This window comes from Marmota monax, unplaced genomic scaffold (assembly GCF_021218885.2).
Source record: "Marmota monax isolate L192 unplaced genomic scaffold, Marmota_monax_Labrador192_F-V1.1 WCK01_AAM20220418_F8-fsc00021, whole genome shotgun sequence".
Lineage (NCBI taxonomy): Eukaryota > Metazoa > Chordata > Mammalia > Rodentia > Sciuridae > Marmota > Marmota monax.
The window spans coordinates 20,800,001-20,819,054 of NW_026695228.1; the positions used below are offsets into that span (position 1 = coordinate 20,800,001).

The 19,054-nt window shown below is 52.7% G+C and overlaps 1 protein-coding gene across 2 annotated transcripts; it reads right to left on the reverse strand.

Annotated features, from left to right (window-relative positions):
* Positions 1–5,711: 5,711 nt before the first annotated feature.
* Positions 5,712–19,026, reverse strand: Slc5a5 (solute carrier family 5 member 5). Of its 2 annotated transcripts, none has more exons than XM_046437269.2 (15): positions 18,333–19,026; positions 17,461–17,526; positions 17,164–17,215; positions 16,955–17,022; positions 15,732–15,847; positions 14,796–14,936; positions 14,595–14,724; positions 13,471–13,559; positions 12,760–12,872; positions 12,616–12,686; positions 12,187–12,273; positions 11,917–12,110; positions 9,283–9,407; positions 8,536–8,651; positions 5,712–7,359 (listed from the first exon to the last, which is right to left on the reverse strand). In XM_046437269.2, the coding sequence occupies exons 1-15, from the start codon at positions 18,687–18,689 to the stop codon at positions 7,210–7,212; spliced, it is 1,875 nt and encodes a 624-aa protein (XP_046293225.1). In that variant the 5' UTR covers positions 18,690–19,026; the 3' UTR covers positions 5,712–7,209. The 2 variants fall into 2 exon arrangements, with proteins under 2 accessions (XP_046293225.1, XP_046293224.1); XM_046437268.2 differs by having other exon boundaries at positions 15,732–15,886.
* Positions 19,027–19,054: the final 28 nt, after the last annotated feature.

The following is a 19,054-nucleotide window of genomic DNA, read 5'->3' on the forward strand; positions in this document are numbered from 1 at the left end:
GGAGGCTGTGCATGCAAAAATGCTAAAAGAAAACATTAGCAAATTGAATTCAGCTGTGCTTTAAAAGACCCAAGGAGCATGCAGGATTTTACTCCAAGAAGGAAGGAAGATTCAGCCTCAGGAAGCCTTTCATTCAATGAAAAGATGAAAGGAGGAAAATACCACAAGATCATCTCACCGTGCAGGAAAACTATCAGATAACACTCAGCAATCACTTCCAGTTTTGTAAACAGTTCATACTAAATGGGACGAGGAGGAAATTAACCCGATCAAAGATAATGATTGGAAGGAACCGCCTGCATCCTGTTGGATGGTCAAATGGGAGAGATGACATAGTCCAGGATGAGGCAGGGATGCCCACAGTCATGGCTAATACTTACTGCTGATGTAGAGGCATTGGCCAATGCAATAAGACAAGAATTATGACCAGATAGGATCATCAGTAGAAAAAAAAAGAATAAGTAAACAAAGTAAGACCAATAGAGGAGTTGTCACTATTCTGTATGATACTATGATGGTGAATGCATGTCATCATGCATTTGTCAAAACCCACAGAATGGCTGGGCATAGTGGTGTGCAGCTGTAATCCCAGCAGCTCGGGAGGCTGAGGCAGGAGGATCTTGAGTTCAAAGCCAACCTCAGCAACAGTGAGGCACTAAGGACATCAGTGAGACCCCATCTCTATAAATCAAATACAAAATAGGGCTGGGGATGCGGCTCAGTGGTTGAATGCTCCCGAGTTCAATCCTCAGTATCCCCCCAAATTAAGAGGGACCTGATAATAAATAAAGTCACTGGGTAACTTGGTGAATGGCACCCACTGCCTGTCACCTGGGCAATCTCACCCTGACCTTTGTTGGCTAGGTTTTGGTTTGCAGCTCTGGGGACGAGCCTCACACAGGCAAGGCAATCGCTCTACCGCTGAGACACACGCCCAAGTCCCACTGGTCTTTCTAAGTCACCTGCCAGGTCTTCTATGTCCTGAAAACACCAAGTCTTCTAGGTTTTCATGCTGCACATCTGAGGAGTCGTTTTTTGTCCCCCCCCCTCCGCGCTTGGCGTCTCCGAACCCCCGTGTACTCACCATATGCAGGGGCCCTTCCTCCAGCCAGGGTTGGCTGCCATTGTGTGGAGACTCAGTCCCTGATCTCTGCTGAGGCTGGGGCGGGCTGCTCTAGGGCTGGTCCCGGGGCGCAGCGCAGGGGTGGAGCTCCGGGCTGCGTGCACCAGGTCTGAGGTGGCCCACTCCAGCTCAGGAGGAGGAAAGCCACCTGGGAAGATGGAAGCCTGAAATAGTGAGAAATAAGGGGCAGAGTCGGAAAATAGGTTTTAAAAGCAGAGCGCCCAGGAGGTTCTCCAGCCTGGGTAGGCGCTGGAGCCGAACAGAACTAGCAAATGGCTCTGGTTCCTTATTTACAGGAGGCACATCAAGGGCAGGGAAAAGGTTTTGGTGGAACGAGTCTGGCTTCTCTGTGTGGCAGGAGACTTGTAGCAAACAGGTTGACTGGCATCTCAGCAAGCCACACCCATCTCTGAGAGGCTGTGTGTCTCTGCCCCTTCCCTGGGCCACCATCTCTGGTGCTGTGAGGAACCTGGCAGAGCTGGATAGGACTTCACAGATGTGGGTCTCTCCCCAGCAGGGGTGGAGCGGGGAGTTCCCAGATACCAGATTTTCCTATTCAATGGCTTCAGTGCCAGTTTGGTTCATGCACAGTTCACAGAGAGCTCTCGACAAAGGTCTTGGGTTGGATCTCCAGCACCATCATCCAGGGACAATTCTTCACCCATGGGACATTGGCAATGTTTGGAGACAAGTTTGGTCATGATAAATGGAAGGTCACAAAGAATGATCTGGCTGAAATGTCAGTAGTGCTGAGGATCAGAAACTCTGGCATGGAGAAATACACCAGTGCACCAACATAGGGAATCCAGAAATAACTCCACACATGTTCTTTTTTTTTTTTTTTTAATACTGGGGATTGAACTCAGGGGCACTCAACCACTGAGCAACATCCCCAGCCCTACTTTGTATTTGATTTAGAGACAGGATCCCACTGAGTTGCTAAGCACCTCACTATTGCTGAGGCTGGCTTTGAACTTGCCATCCTCCTGCCTCAGCCTCCCAAGCTGCTGGGATTACAGGTGTGCGCCACCGCACCCGGCTCCACACATATTCTTACCACTGGAATTTTGACACAGGTGCCAAGGAAATTCAATTGGGATTGGAAAGAAAATTCTTTTCAACAAATGGACTAAATCAACTGGATATCCATTGGTTCCCTACCGCACACCATACAAAAAGTTTAACTCTTAACATAACAGCTTCTAGAAGAAAATACAGAGGAATGTGTTAGTGATATTGGATTAGGGAAAGATTTCTTAGATTGAATGTTGGGTGTAGAAAAATTGCCTAGCAGGCTCAAGATCTGGGATTCCATCCGCAGGACACATACACACAACACACACACACACACACACAATTTTTTAGATTAAACACAAAAAAGCATTCACCTTAAAAAAAAAAAAAACTTTGCACTACTCTGATTAAGCTGACAAGTGCATTATAAAACAACAATAGTAACAATAAAAACCAAAGTGATAGACCAACTTGCTCTATGAATATTGTTGCAAAAACCTCAACAAAATGCTAGCAAATCAAATTCAGCAGCACATCAGAAACTTCAAACAGAGCTGCAGATGTGGCTTAGTGGTGAGGTGCTTACCTAGCACAATCAAGGCCCTGGGTTCCATTCCAGGCACTGCAAAAACAAAACAAATGAGGATTGTACAATGTGACCAAGTAGCAGTTATTGTTGGAATGCAAGAATGACTCAACCTATGATACTCTGTCAAAGAAGTGTACAGATTAACAGAATGAATGGGGACACATGACCATCTCAACTAATGTAGAGAAAAACATTAGACAAAACTCAGCACGAATTCCTGATTAAAAAAACACTCACCAAACTGGAAATAGAAAGAAACTACTGAGCCAAGTGTAGTGGCTCACACCTGTAATCTCAGCTGAGCCAGGACAATTGCAAGTTCAAAGCCAGCCTCAGCAAGTTAGTGAGGCCCTAAGCAACTTAGTGAGACCCTGTCTCAAAATAAAAAGCTTAGTGATTAAGAGCCTCTGAGTTCAGACACTGGTGGAAAAAAAAATCTAGCCAAAGGAATTAGCATGAAAAAGAAATAAAAGACATCTAAATTGGAAAGAAAGAAATAAAATTGTTTTCAGGAAACATGAATTTTTTGTAAGTAATGGGAATGAAACTTAGGGACTCATACATTCTAGGCAAGTGTTCTGCCACTGAGCCACATCCTGAGCCTTGATGACATGTTTTCCTTAAGATTCTACCAAGGGGGGGCTGGGGATGTGGCTCAAGCGGTAGCTCGCTCGCCTGGCATGTGTGCGGCCTGGGTTCGATCCTCAGCACCACATACAAACAAAGATGTTGTGTCCGCCAAAAAGACTAAAAAATAAATATTAAAAAAAAAAAAAGATTCTACCAAGGGGCTGAGGTTGTGGCGTAGCGGTAGAGCGCTCGTCTAGCTCGTGTGAGGCCTGGGTTCGATCCTCAGCACCACATAAATATAAATAAATAAAATAAAGATATTGTGTGACATTTGACCTGAACTGAGTGAGCCTTGGCCAACTACAACTAAAAAATAAAATATTTTTTTTAAAAAAGATTCTGCCAAAAAAAAAAAAAATAGAAAGAACCTGGTAGAATAAGCAAATTTATTGGGTACAAAATCAACAGGTATTGCGTTTCTATACACTAATAACAAATAATCTGAAAAGGAAATTGAGAAACAATTTTCTATTTACAGTATCCTCAAAAAGAACAAAATACTTAGGAATGAGCTTAGCCTAAAAAGAGAAAACTATAATACATTGCTGAAAGAAAGAGATAAATGGAAAGACATACCATGTTCATGGATCGGGAGGCGTATATATATAAAAATTACCTCCAAATGAATCAAAGACCTAACATAAGAGCCAAGACTATAGAATTCTTAGGAGAAATTTAATGACCTTGGATTTGATAATGATTTCTTAGATAGAACAAAAAACACAGACAATGAAAGAGAACAACAGATAGGTTGGACTTTATAAAAGTTAAAGAAACAACCAAGAAAGTTAAAAGACACAGAATGGCAGATTATCTGCATAAATATATATATTAATAATATACATTTTATTAAAGAATGGTTACTAACATCTAAAGACAATCAAACTCTGAGAGGGTACATTGTCCAAGAAAAACTGGGACCAAAGAGAAAACAATAATAAATATATTAATAAATGTATGTATAAATGTATATATATATAAAAACATACATTTATTTTTTTCAATGCTGGGAATTGAACCCAGGGCCTCACACATGCTAGGCAAACACTCTACCACAGAGCTGCACCTCCAGTGCCTAGAATATATATTTTAAAAATTCTTAAGTCATCAATAAAAGCCAGAGCCGAGTGTAATAGTGCATACATATAATTTTAGCTACTGGGAAGGCTGAGGTAGGAGGTTCACAAATTCAAGGCCTGCCCAGGCAATTTAGCCCGACCCTACCTCAAAATAAAACATAAGTAGAGCTAGGAGTTAGGTGCAGTGGCACCTACCTATAATCCCAGCAGCTTGAGAGGTTGAGGCAGGAGGATCTTGAGTTCAAAGCCAGCCTCAGCAAAAGTGAGGCCCTAAGCAACTCAGTGAGACCCTGTCTCTAAATAAAATATAAAAAAAGGGCTGGGGTTATGGCTCAGTGGTAGAGCACTTGCTTAGCATGTGTGAGGCACTGGGTTCAATTCTCAGCACCCCATATAAATAAAGTCCATTGACAACTAAGAAAATATTTTTAAAAAAAGAATATGAAAATCTGCAGTGTTCAGGTCCCTTTTGTGAAATGATGTATTTGCACAGAACTTCCATGCTTACTGCCATAGATTTTCAAATTTCTTGTGTTTGGGCCAGGCTATGTGGGCAATGACCAAACTGACGCCATCTTACCCTGAGACTCCACTTCATGGAAGACAGGCTTCTCCCATGGGAAAGCCCCGCCTCCGAGCCCATCAGCAGTTGCTTAGCATAGAATGACAGCATGTTTGGCAACACAAAATGGCAATTCTTATACAATGTAAAATTGTTCTCTCTTTGGTTCCCATTTTTCTTGGACAATGTACGCTGTCAGAGATTGATTGTTCTTTAACTTGTACTCAACCCAGATCATTTTTAACCCACTTTCCCTTCTGCTCATGATTTTATATCTCCTGACGTTTGTTTATGGTTTTGAGTCATAGCAACAGCCACTTACAATTAATGTGGTTTGGGACTATAAATATTCACTCTACCCTTGAGGGGGTGGAAGGGTGTAGACTGGCAGCCTGCCCCTTACCCCACCAGCTGGTGGATCCAGACCGCTATCTGGTGAATAAAGTTTCCATCTCCTGATTTAAGATTGACTCAGTGATTTATTGCAATCTCACCATAACACCTGTAATAACTAATGCAATGTAAGTGCTGTGTACATATTTGTACATATATGTACATATAAACAGTAGGCTGTATTGTTTAGACAATCATAACAAGAAAAAAAGTTCATGCACATTTAGTAAAGATGCAATTAAAAAAAATTTTTTCGACCTGTGGTTGGTTGAATCCACAGATACAGAGGCCTGGGTATTATGTCCACACAAGACTTGTACATGAATGTTCATAGCAGTTTTATTTGTAATAGCCAAAAGCTGGAAACAATTCAGATGCCCATTCACTGAAAAATGAATGACACACTGTGGGTCCATCTGCACAATGGAATACTACTCAGCAATAAAAAAGGATGAAATATTGATACACACAACAATGTGAAGAAATATTGAAACAGCTGCTAGATCATCTTGTTCTGCCCTCAGGGGAACCTCAGCCCATCCCTGTCCTTCATGCCTCTTCCTGTCCCAGACTCTTCTAAGTGAGGACCATGAACAGGTGGAAGGTCTAGTTCCCCAATTATCCAGTCATTGATTTTAAAGTTGCGATGGTCAGTTCTAAGTTCAAATCTAAAGGTATTCCATCAACACAGCTTGCATAGCTAGATCAGGTGGTGTGTATGAGCTTCCTGTAGCTGCTGTAACAAATTATCATAGACCAGGTAGAAGAAAAAAGCAGAAATATATTCTTGACTAGTCTGGAGGCTACAAGTCTAAAATCAAGATGTCTATCGCACCACACCCCCCCTGAGGGCTGTAAGAAAGAATCCATATCAGGCCTCTCTCCGGGCTTCTGCTGGCTGCAGGAGAGCCTCAGCTGTGGAAGCGTCATGTTAATCTCCATCTGTCTTTCTGTGGCCTTCTGCCTTCTGTGTTTCTGGGTCTCTCCACTTCTTCTAAGGACACTAGGCCCTGGATTCAGGGTTCACCCTATTCCTACGGACTATTCACCTACCCATCTCAAATTAGCTAATTATACCCACAAAGACCCTGTTTCCAAGGAAGTTCACTTTCTAAGGTTCTAAATGAATTGGGAGGGATGCTACCAAAACCTGTTGGGGGTCTCCATTGCCCCGTGAGCAGGAAACATTCCCCTGAGGGTCAAGGGAGCCATATATGGGCAAAGGCTAGGTGTTTGGGCAAAGGTTGGAGGCCAGGTGATATCTGACTCTCCCCGCCCACCCTGGGAGGGAAAATGCAGAGAGGCGGAGGAGGAAGAGCTGGTCTCCAGCTCCGGGTGAGCACCTGCTTTTCTGTGTGACTTTGGTCAGGGGCTACCCCTCTCTGGGCCCCCTGTCCCGCCTGATTAATGGAGCACAGGAGGTCAGGCCTGAATTCCTCCAAGATCCTCGCCAAGGTTGAACACATTCCAGGGGAAGGTGGGGTCTTTCTCAGGCCCTGGTGTTGGGTCTGCGGGTTTTCCATGCTGTCCAGAAGGGCCACCAACAGCTTTCTCTTTGTGGACAGAGAAAACCCCGGTCTCATTTTGAGGGGCAGGAGCGGGAGGGAGGGCAGCCTCTAGGACTAGAGCCGAATCCGGGAAACCACCACCTGGAGGCGGGGCCGACCTCCTGGAGGCGGGGCCTTGGGCCGCGCAGCCCCAGGCTTATTTGCATCTCATGCCCTCCAGCCAGTCAGAGGCCGGGCCTGTTGGCTGGTGGCCTGGGATTGGTCCATCCTGAGATTCCACCCCAGGTGGTTGGGCCAGGCCGGCCCTGCCTTCAGAGGTTCGTCTCTCCATGGTCATGGCCACCAACGTGTCCAGGGCCAGGGGTCCCTTCCATCTCCTGCCCCAGGAAGAGCGGATGGTCCTCATCGTTGGGCAGGGATCCAGGGGGCTTTTTGGTTCCAGGAAGGATTTCTTCAGGACCCTGAGGGTAGGGGAGAAGAAAGACCCCATCAGAGATCCTGTCCCCAGGTGGGGATCCTGATGACCTTGGAGGACCAGCAGTGTGCAGGGTCACACAGTATCTCCTTGTCCAGTACTTTGTCTAGGCCTGTCCCCTCTGTCTGCAGAACCTCTCTTCTCTGTGCCTAGGCCACCTACAGTTCAGGCCTCTGATACTAGCTCAGACACCGTAGCTCCCTCCCACCTCTGCCTTTCTATTTCCCTTTGAGAAAAAAATATTTTCCCACAGCAGCTGGAGGGAACTTTAAAACACTCGGGCCAAACCATTCCCTCCCCAGCAGGCCTGTCTCTGCTGGGGCTGGTGCACCCGCTGTGACCTCCCGTGTCCTTCCCTAGGGCTGGCTCCTCCTCATGGGCGGCCGGACCTACCTCTTCCAGAACACCGACCTGACTTTTCTGGCTGCAGATGCGCCCCACCACAGCACCCCGCTTTGTTATCTTAGCCCCCACTGCCTGCTGGGACCCAACTTGTTTCTTTTTGTAGATTTCATCTGCTCCCACAGCAATCACATGGTGCTGGCCAACGGCCATCTACCCCCATCGTGTGTCTTATGTAAGATTTTTCTGAGTTGGCTCATTTTTGAATTAAGTCATTTTATCTTAAGAGATTATATATAAATATCCTAAGAGCAAATCTCTTGGCCCTGCCAGAGGTAGGAAGTCATCATAAAAAAAACAGATACAAGCTGGTCACCGCGCACACACCTGTGATCCCAGAGACTGGGGAGGCTGAGGCAGGAGGATCACAAGTTTGAGGCCAGTCTCAGCAACTTAGCAAGACCCTAAGCAACTCAGTGAGACCCTGTCTCTAAATAAAATATTAAAAAGTGCTGGGGATGTGGCTGGGGACGTGGCAGATGGGCTCAGTGGTTACATGCCCCTGGGTTCAATCCCCAGTACAAAAAAAAACAACACAGATGTGAGAAAAGTAAACAGTATTGAGCCCCGCTTGCTCCTGTGACAGGAAACACTGCATTCTGTTGAGGATGACCCTGCGTCCACCTGAGCCTGTCCACAGGAGGGAAGACAGGCAGGGACAGATGGGGACTCACCACATCCCCCCCTGAGTTATGCCACCCCCCAAGTTCCCAGAACCACCAGGCCTTCCCTTGCTGTGCAAGCCCAGCCTGAGACTGACCTTCACCAATGTGTCGTCCAGGGCAGTGATCTCCTCCTTGGGGGCCACTGACGCCGTCTGTCGAGCAAGGTCCCACCAGAGCAGCCCAGGGCCCAGGGTGCTGCGCTTGGTGGGGCCTGGGGGCGGGGAATTGAGGCCATTAGTGAGGAGGCAGTGGGGGCTGGGATGGGGCCTGGGGGTGCAGGGGAGGGCCTGGGGCCAGCGTGAGGTGGCTCTAGTCCCAGCCCCAGCAGCTCTGCCCCTTTCTGAGCCCGTCTCCTGTCTGCACGGTTGCTGGCCGGGGCGGGGCGGTGCCAGCCTGTGTGTCGCCCAGGGCAGCATCCAGGTGTCTCGAATGGCACCTGGCACAAGGAGGCTCAGCGAGGCCTAGGGACTGGAAGTCTGCCACTCAGGGAGTGGGACTGCCACTCTGTCGCTATTCACCTCTCTTGGCTTCTTTCTATTCTCTGTGGGAGTCAGAAATCCGCGCGGAGTCACCGCGTCGCAGAGAGAAAAGGCGTTTCAGCACCAGGGACAGCGCCCGCGCCCCCTCCCTCGCCTACAGCGGGGACTTGTGTGGAGAGGGGACAGCTGGTTCCTGCTTCTGCAGTAGGGCCAGCCTCGGAGGTGGGGACTGTCCCCGAGGTGCAGCACAGGGGTCCCAGTGTCAAGCCTGCAGACTCCCTTCTTCCTCTCCCTGCTGGGAGGGGCCCTGAGGCAGGGATGACCCAGATGACCCAGGTGGCCCTAGGTGGCGGGCCCGCTTACCGCTCAGGTAGCTGACCAGGGCCCCGCCCAGCATGGTGGTCAGCGTGCCCAGGGCGCCGTAGTACAGGTAGGAGATGGCGTAGAAGCTGTCAGCTAGAGCCGGCCTGCCCGGGGCCACCCTGGAGCTGGAGGTGGGAAGCGTGGGCAGGAGCCTCCCGTCGCACACCTGTGTCCCTCCCAGAGCCCTCCCAGGCCTCCCGCTGCTCTCCACCTCCACGGCCACAGCCTGGCCCGGAGGACCCCTCAGCGCTCACTGGATGTCCTCAGCAGCCAGCGCTGCTCCCAGGGACCCACTCCCAGGCCCCGCCCCGCTCAGCAGGAGACCCGGGCCTCTCCTGCCGCTGCCCGTCACCATCCATGGCTCCCTATTGACCTCAGAATCAAACCAAATTAAACCCTTGGAAGAAAATGTACACATAGATCCATGAGGATGGTGTAGGCACTGGGCTCCTAAACGGGACAAATCAGGCAGAAGCTAAGGGGGGAAAAAGATGAATTGGACTTCATCAAAACTAAGAACTTTCCCCGGGCATGGTGGGGCCCCCCAGTAATCCCAGCAGCTCAGGAGGCTGAAGCAGGAGGATGGCAACTTAGCAAGGCCCTAAGCAACTCAGCGAGACCCTGTCTCAAAACCAAATTAAAAAAGGGCTAGGGATGCGGCTCAGCCCCTTGGATTCAATCCCTGGTACCAATAAATAAATAACAGCTTTTCGGCTGGGGCTATCGCTCTGCAGTTCAGCTGGCACTTAGCAAGCTCAAGGTCCTGGGTTTGATCCTTAGCACCACCGCAAAGTAAACATAAATACATAAACAAATAATTCTAATAAGAAGGAAAATGCAAATTAAAATTTTCTTTGTATCAAAGAACACTGTCAAGAGCTGGGTGCGGTGGTACACGCCTGTCATCCTAGTGGTTTGGGAGGCTGAGACAGAAGGATCAAGAGTTCAAAGCCAGGGCTGGGGATGTGGCTCAAGCGGTAGCGCGCTCGCCTGGTATGGGTGCAGCCCGGGTTCGATCCTCAGCACCACATACAAACAAAGATGTTGTGTCCGCCGAGAACTAAAAATAAATATTAAAAAAATTTTCTCTCTCTCTCTCTAAAAAAAAAAAAAAAAAAAAAAGAGTTCAAAGCCAGCCTCAGCAACTGTGTGGCACTAAGCAACTCAGTGAGACCCTGTCTCTGAATGAAATACAAAATAGGGCTGGGGGTGTGCTCAGTGGTTGAGGGCCCCTGAGTTCAATCCCTGGAACCAAAAAAAAAAAAAAAAAAAAAGAAAGAAATAAAAAAAGAAGAAGACTGTCAAGGACTGGGTTGTAGCTCCGTGGCTCAGCACTTGCCATGCGTGAGGCCCTGGGTTCCGTCCTCAGCACCACGTTCAAAATAAATAAATAAATAAATAAAGCAAAGATATTGAGTCCATCTACAACTAAAAAAAAAATGCATTTTTTAACCTTAATTTTATTTTATTTTATTTGGTGCTGAGAATCAAACCCAGTGTCTCACACATGCTAGGCAAGCGCTCCACCACGGAGCCACCACCCCAGCCCTACAACTAAACAAACAAACAAACAAAGAACACTGTCAAGAGAATAAAAAGATCAATTATAGAAGGTGAGAAAATATTTGCAGAATCACACATCTGATAAGGGTCTAGTACCCAGAATATATAGACATATATAGATGATGTAAATTAAAACTCAACAACAGAAAGACAAAGGACTGCTGGGGCTGTGGCCAGTATCACTATGGGGAAATGTAAATCAACCCCCAAGGAGAGGCCCTCCACCCTCTAGGAGGTCTAGGTTTTTTTTTTTTTCTTTAAGAAACAGCAATGGAGAGGATGTGGAGAAGTTGGGCCCCTGGCCTGCGGCTGGTGGGAGTGTAATTAAACAGAATTACCGTATGACCCAGCATTTCCACACCCAGGGATACACCAAGAGACAGGAAAACACATTTCACACCAACGCTCATGCGCAGATGTTTACAGCGGTTCATGATCCCAAGGAGTGGACAACCCGCGTCCATCAGCAGATGAGCAGATTAACCAAACGTGCGGCCACCCCCACTGCAGATGTACTCGGCCACAGGAAGGAATGGAGTCAGCCTGGCTGAGCCTCGAACTAGGCTGAGGCCAAAAAGGTCACTTTGTCCAATTTCGATTCCAGCTACATGAAATGTCCACAAGAGGCAAATCCGTAGCAAGAGAAAGAGGAATTGTGGTTTGCCAGAGGCTGGGGATGAGAGGAAAATGGAAAGGGACTGCTCATGGGATAGGGCTTCTCTCTGAGTTGATGAAAATCTTCTTTGTTAGATGGTGCCGATGGCCGCATAAATTTTATCCATGTACGACCAGATCCCCTTTTAATCCAATCTGTGGTATGTGACTCCTATCTCAATTTTAAAAACTAGAATCCAGTTGAACTCCTCTCCCTGCATGTCTCCTACCTTCCCTCCTCTCTGCACCTGGGCTGCAGCAAGCTGAAACGAGCCTCAGGGTCTTTGCACTTGCTCCTCTGTCCTCCAGGAACACTGTTCCCCGAGCCTCGCTCCTTCTTCCTCAGGGTTCAGGATTCCTCCCTGACCGCGCACGCTCAGGCCAAGTGTCTGCCACCTCCCAGACCAGCCTGCTCACCTGGAAGTCCTGCTGGAGGCGTTGGTGGTGAGGGTCAGCTCCAGAAGATCAGAGGCGTTGGCTGAGAGAGTCCCACAGCCGTAAGTGGATGATGGCAGGACTCCCATGATCTGGGCGCTGGGCGGGTAGAGCGTGGCGCCCATGGCCACCCACAGCGAGAGCGCCAAGCCCATGACTAGGCCAGAGAGGACGCCCTGGAGGCGGAGCCAGCGTCAGCGAAGGGGGCTGCCAGGCCACGCCCCCAGGCCCTCCCCCGCCCTCCCCACTCACCAGCGTGTTGCAGGCAGGCAGGAACATCCCCAGCACGAAGGCCCCTAGCAGGGGGCCGCTGATGACACCCATGACCGTGAAGGACCCCTGTGAGAGTAAGGGGGGCAGGGCTGAGGGCAGAGCCGTCCTCAGGTCACCCACTGGGAAGGCAGGACCCAGGGGTTCCACCTGGGGCTCCAGCGTCCCAAAGGAAGGGGAACCCCTCCTCCCACTTCTCGGAACGGTGACAAGGTGACAAAGAGTCTTTCTCCAAGGCAGGGAAGTCCTTTCAGTCCCCAGGACAAAGCCCCCCACCTCCCTTGTCCCCTCGCCGCAGGAAGCGTCCTATCCAGTTCTGCGCGACGTCGGCGACCCTCTCTGAGCCTCAGTTGGGCCGGGACGATGCCCCACGTCTTGGGGAGATCAGACGGGGTGGGGTGCAGAGCTCACCTGGAGGACACCACCCCCCAGCAGCGAGGACAGAGCCGCCACCGTGAGACAGACTGAGCCGTAGATGAGCGCTGCAGGGGACACGGGGTGGCCCGTCAGTGGGAGGCACCGCCCCGCTCCCGTGCCCGAGGTGCCCCAACTCACAGAGTCCCTTGGAGATCAGCATGAGTTTCCGGGTCGCCAGGTTGGGCTTCCGGGGCTTGATGAGGTCCTCCACGGTGACCGCGGCCATGGCATTGATGCTGGTGGACGCCGTGCTGCGAGGGGGGGAAATGGGAGAGGGGTCGGCAGGTAGGGCTTGTCACCCCCGCTCTGGGGTCCACCTGTTGCACCAGCCACTCAGCTACCAAGTCCAGCTAGGCTGCCAAGACGCCGCCCATCAGGAAGCTGAGGTGGGGGTGACCAGAGTCCCCAGGGAGTGGAGGAGCCCTGCAGTCCTGTCCTGCTCCTGAGACAGGAGATACTCCCAGGAGAGCAAGGGTACTGTGACCAAGGTCACATGAGACAGAAAGGCTGGTTGCACCAGGGAGACTGAAGGCATGTGTAAAACCACCAGTGTGGGTAGCCCCAGAGGGCAGGGGTGGGGTCAGCATGGTCAGGATGCAGGACAGCAACACTTGCCTCATAATAGGTGCTCAATAAACACTCATTTGAGAAGGAAGGCAGAGGAAGAGGGCAGTGTCCCTGCTGGAGCTGGGGTCCCTGTGCTCAGAGCCCACACTGGCTGCCATCAGGGCAGTGGGCAGGAACTGTGAATGGGTGGATGTTCCAGCATATTCCAGCCCCGGGGAGACATCAAGAGCGAGGAGGCCCTTGGGGACTTAGATGTGGCTGCTGAGCAAGTCGGAGGCTCACCTGAGGGTGCCACTGTAGGCACAGGCAAGGAAGAGCCCGGGGACTCCAGGCAGGTCCTTGAAGATGTCCAGCACGAACAGGGGCATGTACTGGGGGAGGAGGAGCCGGGGTCACCCTCTAGGACAGCAGCGTCCCAGGGGAAGCCTCCTCTCTGTCCTGACCCTGCATGTCCCCACTGCCCAGGACACACGGGACTCAGAGTGACAATGTAGATCTGAGAACTGTCCCTGAGCCCCACTGTGTGCCCAGTGACACAGGGTCCCCTGCCATCAACATTTTACTCACGAGGACTGTGGGGCCAGAGTGGCACCATTATGGGGCCTAGGATCTGACCCCGTTGGCGGGACAGCAGATGGGATAGCCTTGTGACCTCTGCCAACTCGGAACCCCATGGCTTAAGCTCCAGCGGGGGTGCCACCCAAGAAGGGGACCTGGTCCCAGAGCTGCCCAGCCTCCTGCTAACCTCAGGTGCATTCTTCCCCTCGGAGCCCCAGTCTCCTCCTTTGTAGAGGAGAGCTGCGGCAGCCTCGCCCTCTCCACTCCGGAAGAGCTAAGGGCTCGCTGACGGCTTGTGAAGGGAACAGCATGAGGAACAGCAGGTGCTTGGGACATCAGTGTCAACACCACTTCATGCTGGATCACATTCCCATATCCTCCTTTTTTTTTTTTTTTTTTAAATTGGGGATTGAACCCAGGGGCATTTGACCTACAACCCTAACCCTTTTTATTTTTTACTCTTAGACAGGATCTTGCTAAGTTGCTGGGGGTCAAGGTTACGAAATTGCCAAGGTTGGCCTCAAACTTGTGATCCTCCTGCCTCAGCCTCCTGAGTAGCTGGGATTACAGTTGTTTGCCACTATACCCAGCTCCATCTCCTCCTTGATGTCCCCTAGGGGGTCTCTGGGACTCTCAATATGAATGTTCCCCTCCCCTGCTCGTCGGGCTTCCCATTGCCTCCCGGACTCATCTCCCCCTTATCCTACATCCTCCTCTGAGCTGTTTCCTGCCTCTGGGCCTTTGCACAGGTTGTTTTTTCTGCCAGGAAGGCTCTTCTAGCTCCATCCCCCAAGATTGAGAAGTGGGGCTTAGGACTGCCAAGGGCGGGGGGGCTCAGTGGGACTCACTTGATCTGGAGCAGAGATACGCCCTGTGAGGAGGGGGTCACAGCTGCTGTAGAACACAAACATGAGGATGCCGCAGAAGGCCGCACTGGACACGATCAGGACCAGGCCCAGCTGGTTGATGAGGAGGGCCCTGGGGGGAGGGGCAGCTCAGGCCAGGGAAGGGGGCCGCGGCCCGGAGGCCTCCCGGGCCCCCGCACTCACAGCTTGGCCTGCCTCTCCGTGCGGCAGGCGACGTAGCGCTGCACCTGGGCCTGGTTCACGCCGTACACGGAGAGCCACACCAGCGTGCCGCCCACCACGAACGTCCAGAACGTGTAGCGGCTGCGAGGATCAGGGTCGAAACTGGTAAGGACAGGGCGGGTCAGCCATGTGCACATGTCACATTGACCTCACCTTCCCCAGGACCCCAGATGGCCATCCTGGATGTCCTGGGCCCTCGGAGAGCCTCTGCGGCAGGCCCTCAGTGTGAGAGCAGTTTGTCTGATTGAATGCACTCTTTATTCCGAGTCACCTCCGGAAGCATTCAGAAGACACTCTGTCTGGGCTGGGGATGCAGCTCGGTGCTAAGGCGCTTGCCCACCATGCATAAGCCCTAGCTTCCATCCCCAGCACGGAAAGAAGAAGAAAAGAGAAAAATAGATCCTTCCTTTGCTGTTGGGTGTGGAGGCGCAGGCCTGTAATCCCAGAGGCTCTGGAGGCTGAGGCGGGAGGATGGCAAGTTCAAAGCCAGCCTCAGCAACTTAGCGAAGCCCTAAGCAACTCAGCGAGACCTTGTCTCTAAATAAAATATTAAAAGGACCGGGGACGTGGCTCAGGGGTTAAGTGCCCCTGAGTTCCATCCTTGGTTCAAAAAAAAAAAAAAAATCATCCTTTCTTTGTCCAGCTGGGAGATCCAGGAGGCTTCAGTGTCCAGGCTGGCCTGGGCACAAGGGACAGAGCTGGATGTAGACCTGCCTCTCCATCCCCCAGAGCCAGTCCTGGCCAGAAGGAGGGATGGGGCTGGAGGGGTGCAGGGTGGCAGAGGCAGGGCTCAGTCTGCAGGGAGCTGGGGAAGGGGCAGAGAGGCTTCCTGGAGCAGGCAGCATTGGCTGGTCCCCCGGGGCACAAAGGGGGTGTCCTGCTTTACAGTTAACTCACTCCAACAGGTTGATCCTCGAGTGATTCTGAGCGAGCCTGAGCACACGCCAGGGCCCTCCCATGAGCACGGTGCCACGGGCCAGGATGGCCCAGAAGCCAGCGAGCATCACCACCACCTGGAACACATCCGTCCAAATCACAGCCTTCATGCCGCCCTGCAGGAGGGGCAGAGAGGGGTCAGCTGGGCGCCTGACCGTGGCTGGCCCCGTCTGACTTGGGGACCAATGTGTCTCTCTGCCTTAGTTTCTTCATCAATAAAATAGGGTTAATAGGGCTGGGCTGGGGCTCAGTGGCGGAGCGCTTGCCTGGCATGTGTGAGGCCCTGGGTTCAATTCTCAGCACCACATACAAATAAACAAAACAAAGGTCCATTGACGACTAAAAAAATATTTTTAAAAATACAGTAGGGTTAATAATGCTTCTGTTTGTGAGATCTAAATAAGTTAATAAGTGAAAAAGACTCAGAAGAGCACCTGGAACTCAGGGACTCAGTGAGCGATTACTGCATGACTATGCCCATGACTCTACTGTCATTACTAATTATTATTATTATTGGTACTGGGGATGGAACCCAGGGGCACTCAACCACTGAGCCACATCCCCAGCCTTTGTTTGTATTTTATTTAGAGACAGGGTCTCACTGAGTTGCTTAGGGCCTCGCTAAGTTGCTGAGGCTGGCTTTGAACTTGACATCCTCCTGCCTCAGCCTCCAGAGCCGCTGGGATCACAGGCCGACTCCACTGGGCCCAGTCATTATTAGTTACTTCTTACCCAGCCAACCTGGTGGCTTAGAAGTCCCTGATTTTTCTTTGCAGGGCAGCTTCAAGAATAGCCAATCAGAGCGCCCCAGACCCTCAAGCTGCCTGGAATGTTTCAGTCGGGACCTGGGACCACGGTGAGCCAGAGGCTGGAGAGGCGGGTGCTGAAAGGACCCTTCTGGGCAGGAAGCCAGAAGAGGTGGGAGCCTGGACCTGATGGAGCCCAGAGAAGTGGGAGAGGGACCCCGTCGGAGGCCCTGATTCAGCCACGCCTGAAGCTAGCCTATTCCTGGGTTCTCAGCAATGAGCTTTTCAGATCACGTTTCATTAGAAAGAAGAGAAAACCGAGACCCAACTAGGACCGGGAGATAGCAGGTCAGAGATGAGCTGGCGGACCCCAAATCTCCCCACAGAAGACCCAGTGGGCATGAAGCCCCCGCGTCCCCCCCCATCGGGGACACTCACCACAGTCGTGTAGAAGGTGCAGATAATTCCGGTAGACAGGAGTGACGCCCAGATGTCCAGCCCGGTCACTGTGCAAATTAGACATCCCCCAAATTAGTCGTCCCTGCGGGGAGCAAAGTGGCCCTCGGAGTCTTCGGCCCTCCTCTCCCTCCCCCTCTTCCTGGCTAGCCTTCTCCGCCGGGACCCCCCTCCCCGATCTCCCAGGCGACCTTGGTTCAGGATGAGCGCAGGTGCGTAGATCACGATGCCGGTGTAGAGCACCTGCAGGCAGAAGGCGGGCGGGTGAGGCAGGGCGGGGGCGGGACCGGCCTGGGCGGGGTGCGGGCGGGGTCCTGTCGGTGGGTGGGAGGGGCCTACGAGGCGGAGCTAAGTCGCTATGTGGGCGGGGCCTGAGGCTGCGCTGGATTGGGGTGAGTCCGAGGGGCTGGGGACCGGCTGTGCGCGCTAAGGCGCTAAGGTTGGAGCCTACGGGGTCGCTGGGTTGAAGGCGGGCGGAGGCCACTCACTGTAGCCACCAGGTACTGCACCGTCCCGCAGAGCCGTACCACGCGGCTGAATCGCAGCTCCAGGTACTACAAAAAAAGGAGCCGAGGGCTTGTGGTCACCGGGACAGTCCCGAGGAATCTGGGGTCCCTGCCCGGCCTCTCGGTTTGGACCCTCCCTCCGGAGGCGAACTGCGCTGGCCCTACTTTTGCCCCAGCGCCCCGCGCACACCCGGATCTGTCCGCGCACTCGTGCCATCTCGGTGCCTTGCACAGGACGTGTGCCCTGGAGGAGCGATCCATACTTGCACACCTGTCCTCCCACTCATGTCTGACCGCCGGGGTCGCCCTTACAGCGAAGTGCGACAAAGCACAATGCAGTGCCGGGTGGCCAATGGCATTGGAGGCTACTGAATACCGGACACGATTACCGCTTTACTCTCCGTCCCGGGGCGGGGGGCGGGGGGAATCATATCAACGGCTCACCTGGGACAGGTAGAAAGCCCGAGCAGAGAAGCGCCCTTGCTCAAGGTAGAGGTCAAGAGTTAAGCTGGATTTTGGACCCAGAGCAGGGGGTCGCCCCTCTAGAGTGCATAAGTATGAAAGTGCGGGACACGTTGGGGACAGGTGTGTGCCTGCTCACACTCGAGTACACTTCGGGCTGAGGCTGCACCGCCCTCGTGCGCCCGCACCAAGGAACCAGGACACCCTCTTCGCTTCCTCCTTCCTGCCCCTCGCCCCACTGCCTGGGGCTCTTCCCAGAACCCTCCTGCAGGTCTGCCCGGGGCCCCACCAAGCGCCAGGAGCGGATCTGCCTCCCGCTGCACAGTAGTTCGCAGCCCAGGGCCTCCAGCCCGGGTCCCGGGTTCCCAGACAGGCAGGTCCCCTCCGGGTACCTGGTAGGTGCTGGTGAGGCCGAGGCGGTAGAAGACGGGCATGAAGAGCAGCGCGGTGAGCAGCGAGTTGAGCGTCTGGCCCAGGCACATCCAGAGGAACTTGAGGCCGTAGCGGTAGGCCTCGGCGGGCACGCCCAGCACCTGCACGGCCGACATGAAGCTGGCGGCCAGGGACAGGCCCACAGGCAGGGCCGTCAGGCTGCGGCCCCCGGTGAAGAAGTCCTCGGCGCTGCGCTGCCCGCCCCGAGCCAGCCCGACCCAGAGCCCGATGCCGGTGGACACGAGCAGCATGAGGGCGAAGACCCCGTAGTCCCAGGCTCCGAACGTGGCCCGCGCTGCTGCCTCAGTGACCTCCATGAGGGCAGGTGCGACGGCCACCGGTGTCCTCGGCCAGGAGGCTGCAGCGGTGTGGGCGGTGGAGGATGCAGGGGGCCTATAGGGGAGTCCCAGCCTGTCCCCCTCCGTGTGGGGTGACAGCAGCAGGAGGGGCAGGGGCTCCCTGGGCCGGGGATCTGCGGGTCCTCGCGGTTTGTCCCTCTGCGCCTCCGTCTATCTGTCCACTTCACCCCGCACTCTGGGGCCAGCTGCCCGACCCAGCTGCGTGCGAGCAGCTGGCCAGTCGGACCCCCTCCCCGGGCGCTGCGCCCCGCTGACAGCGGGAGGTCGCGGTGGGGCTTAAAGAAACAGTTCCAGGTTGTGGGCTGCGGATTTATTGGGCTCAG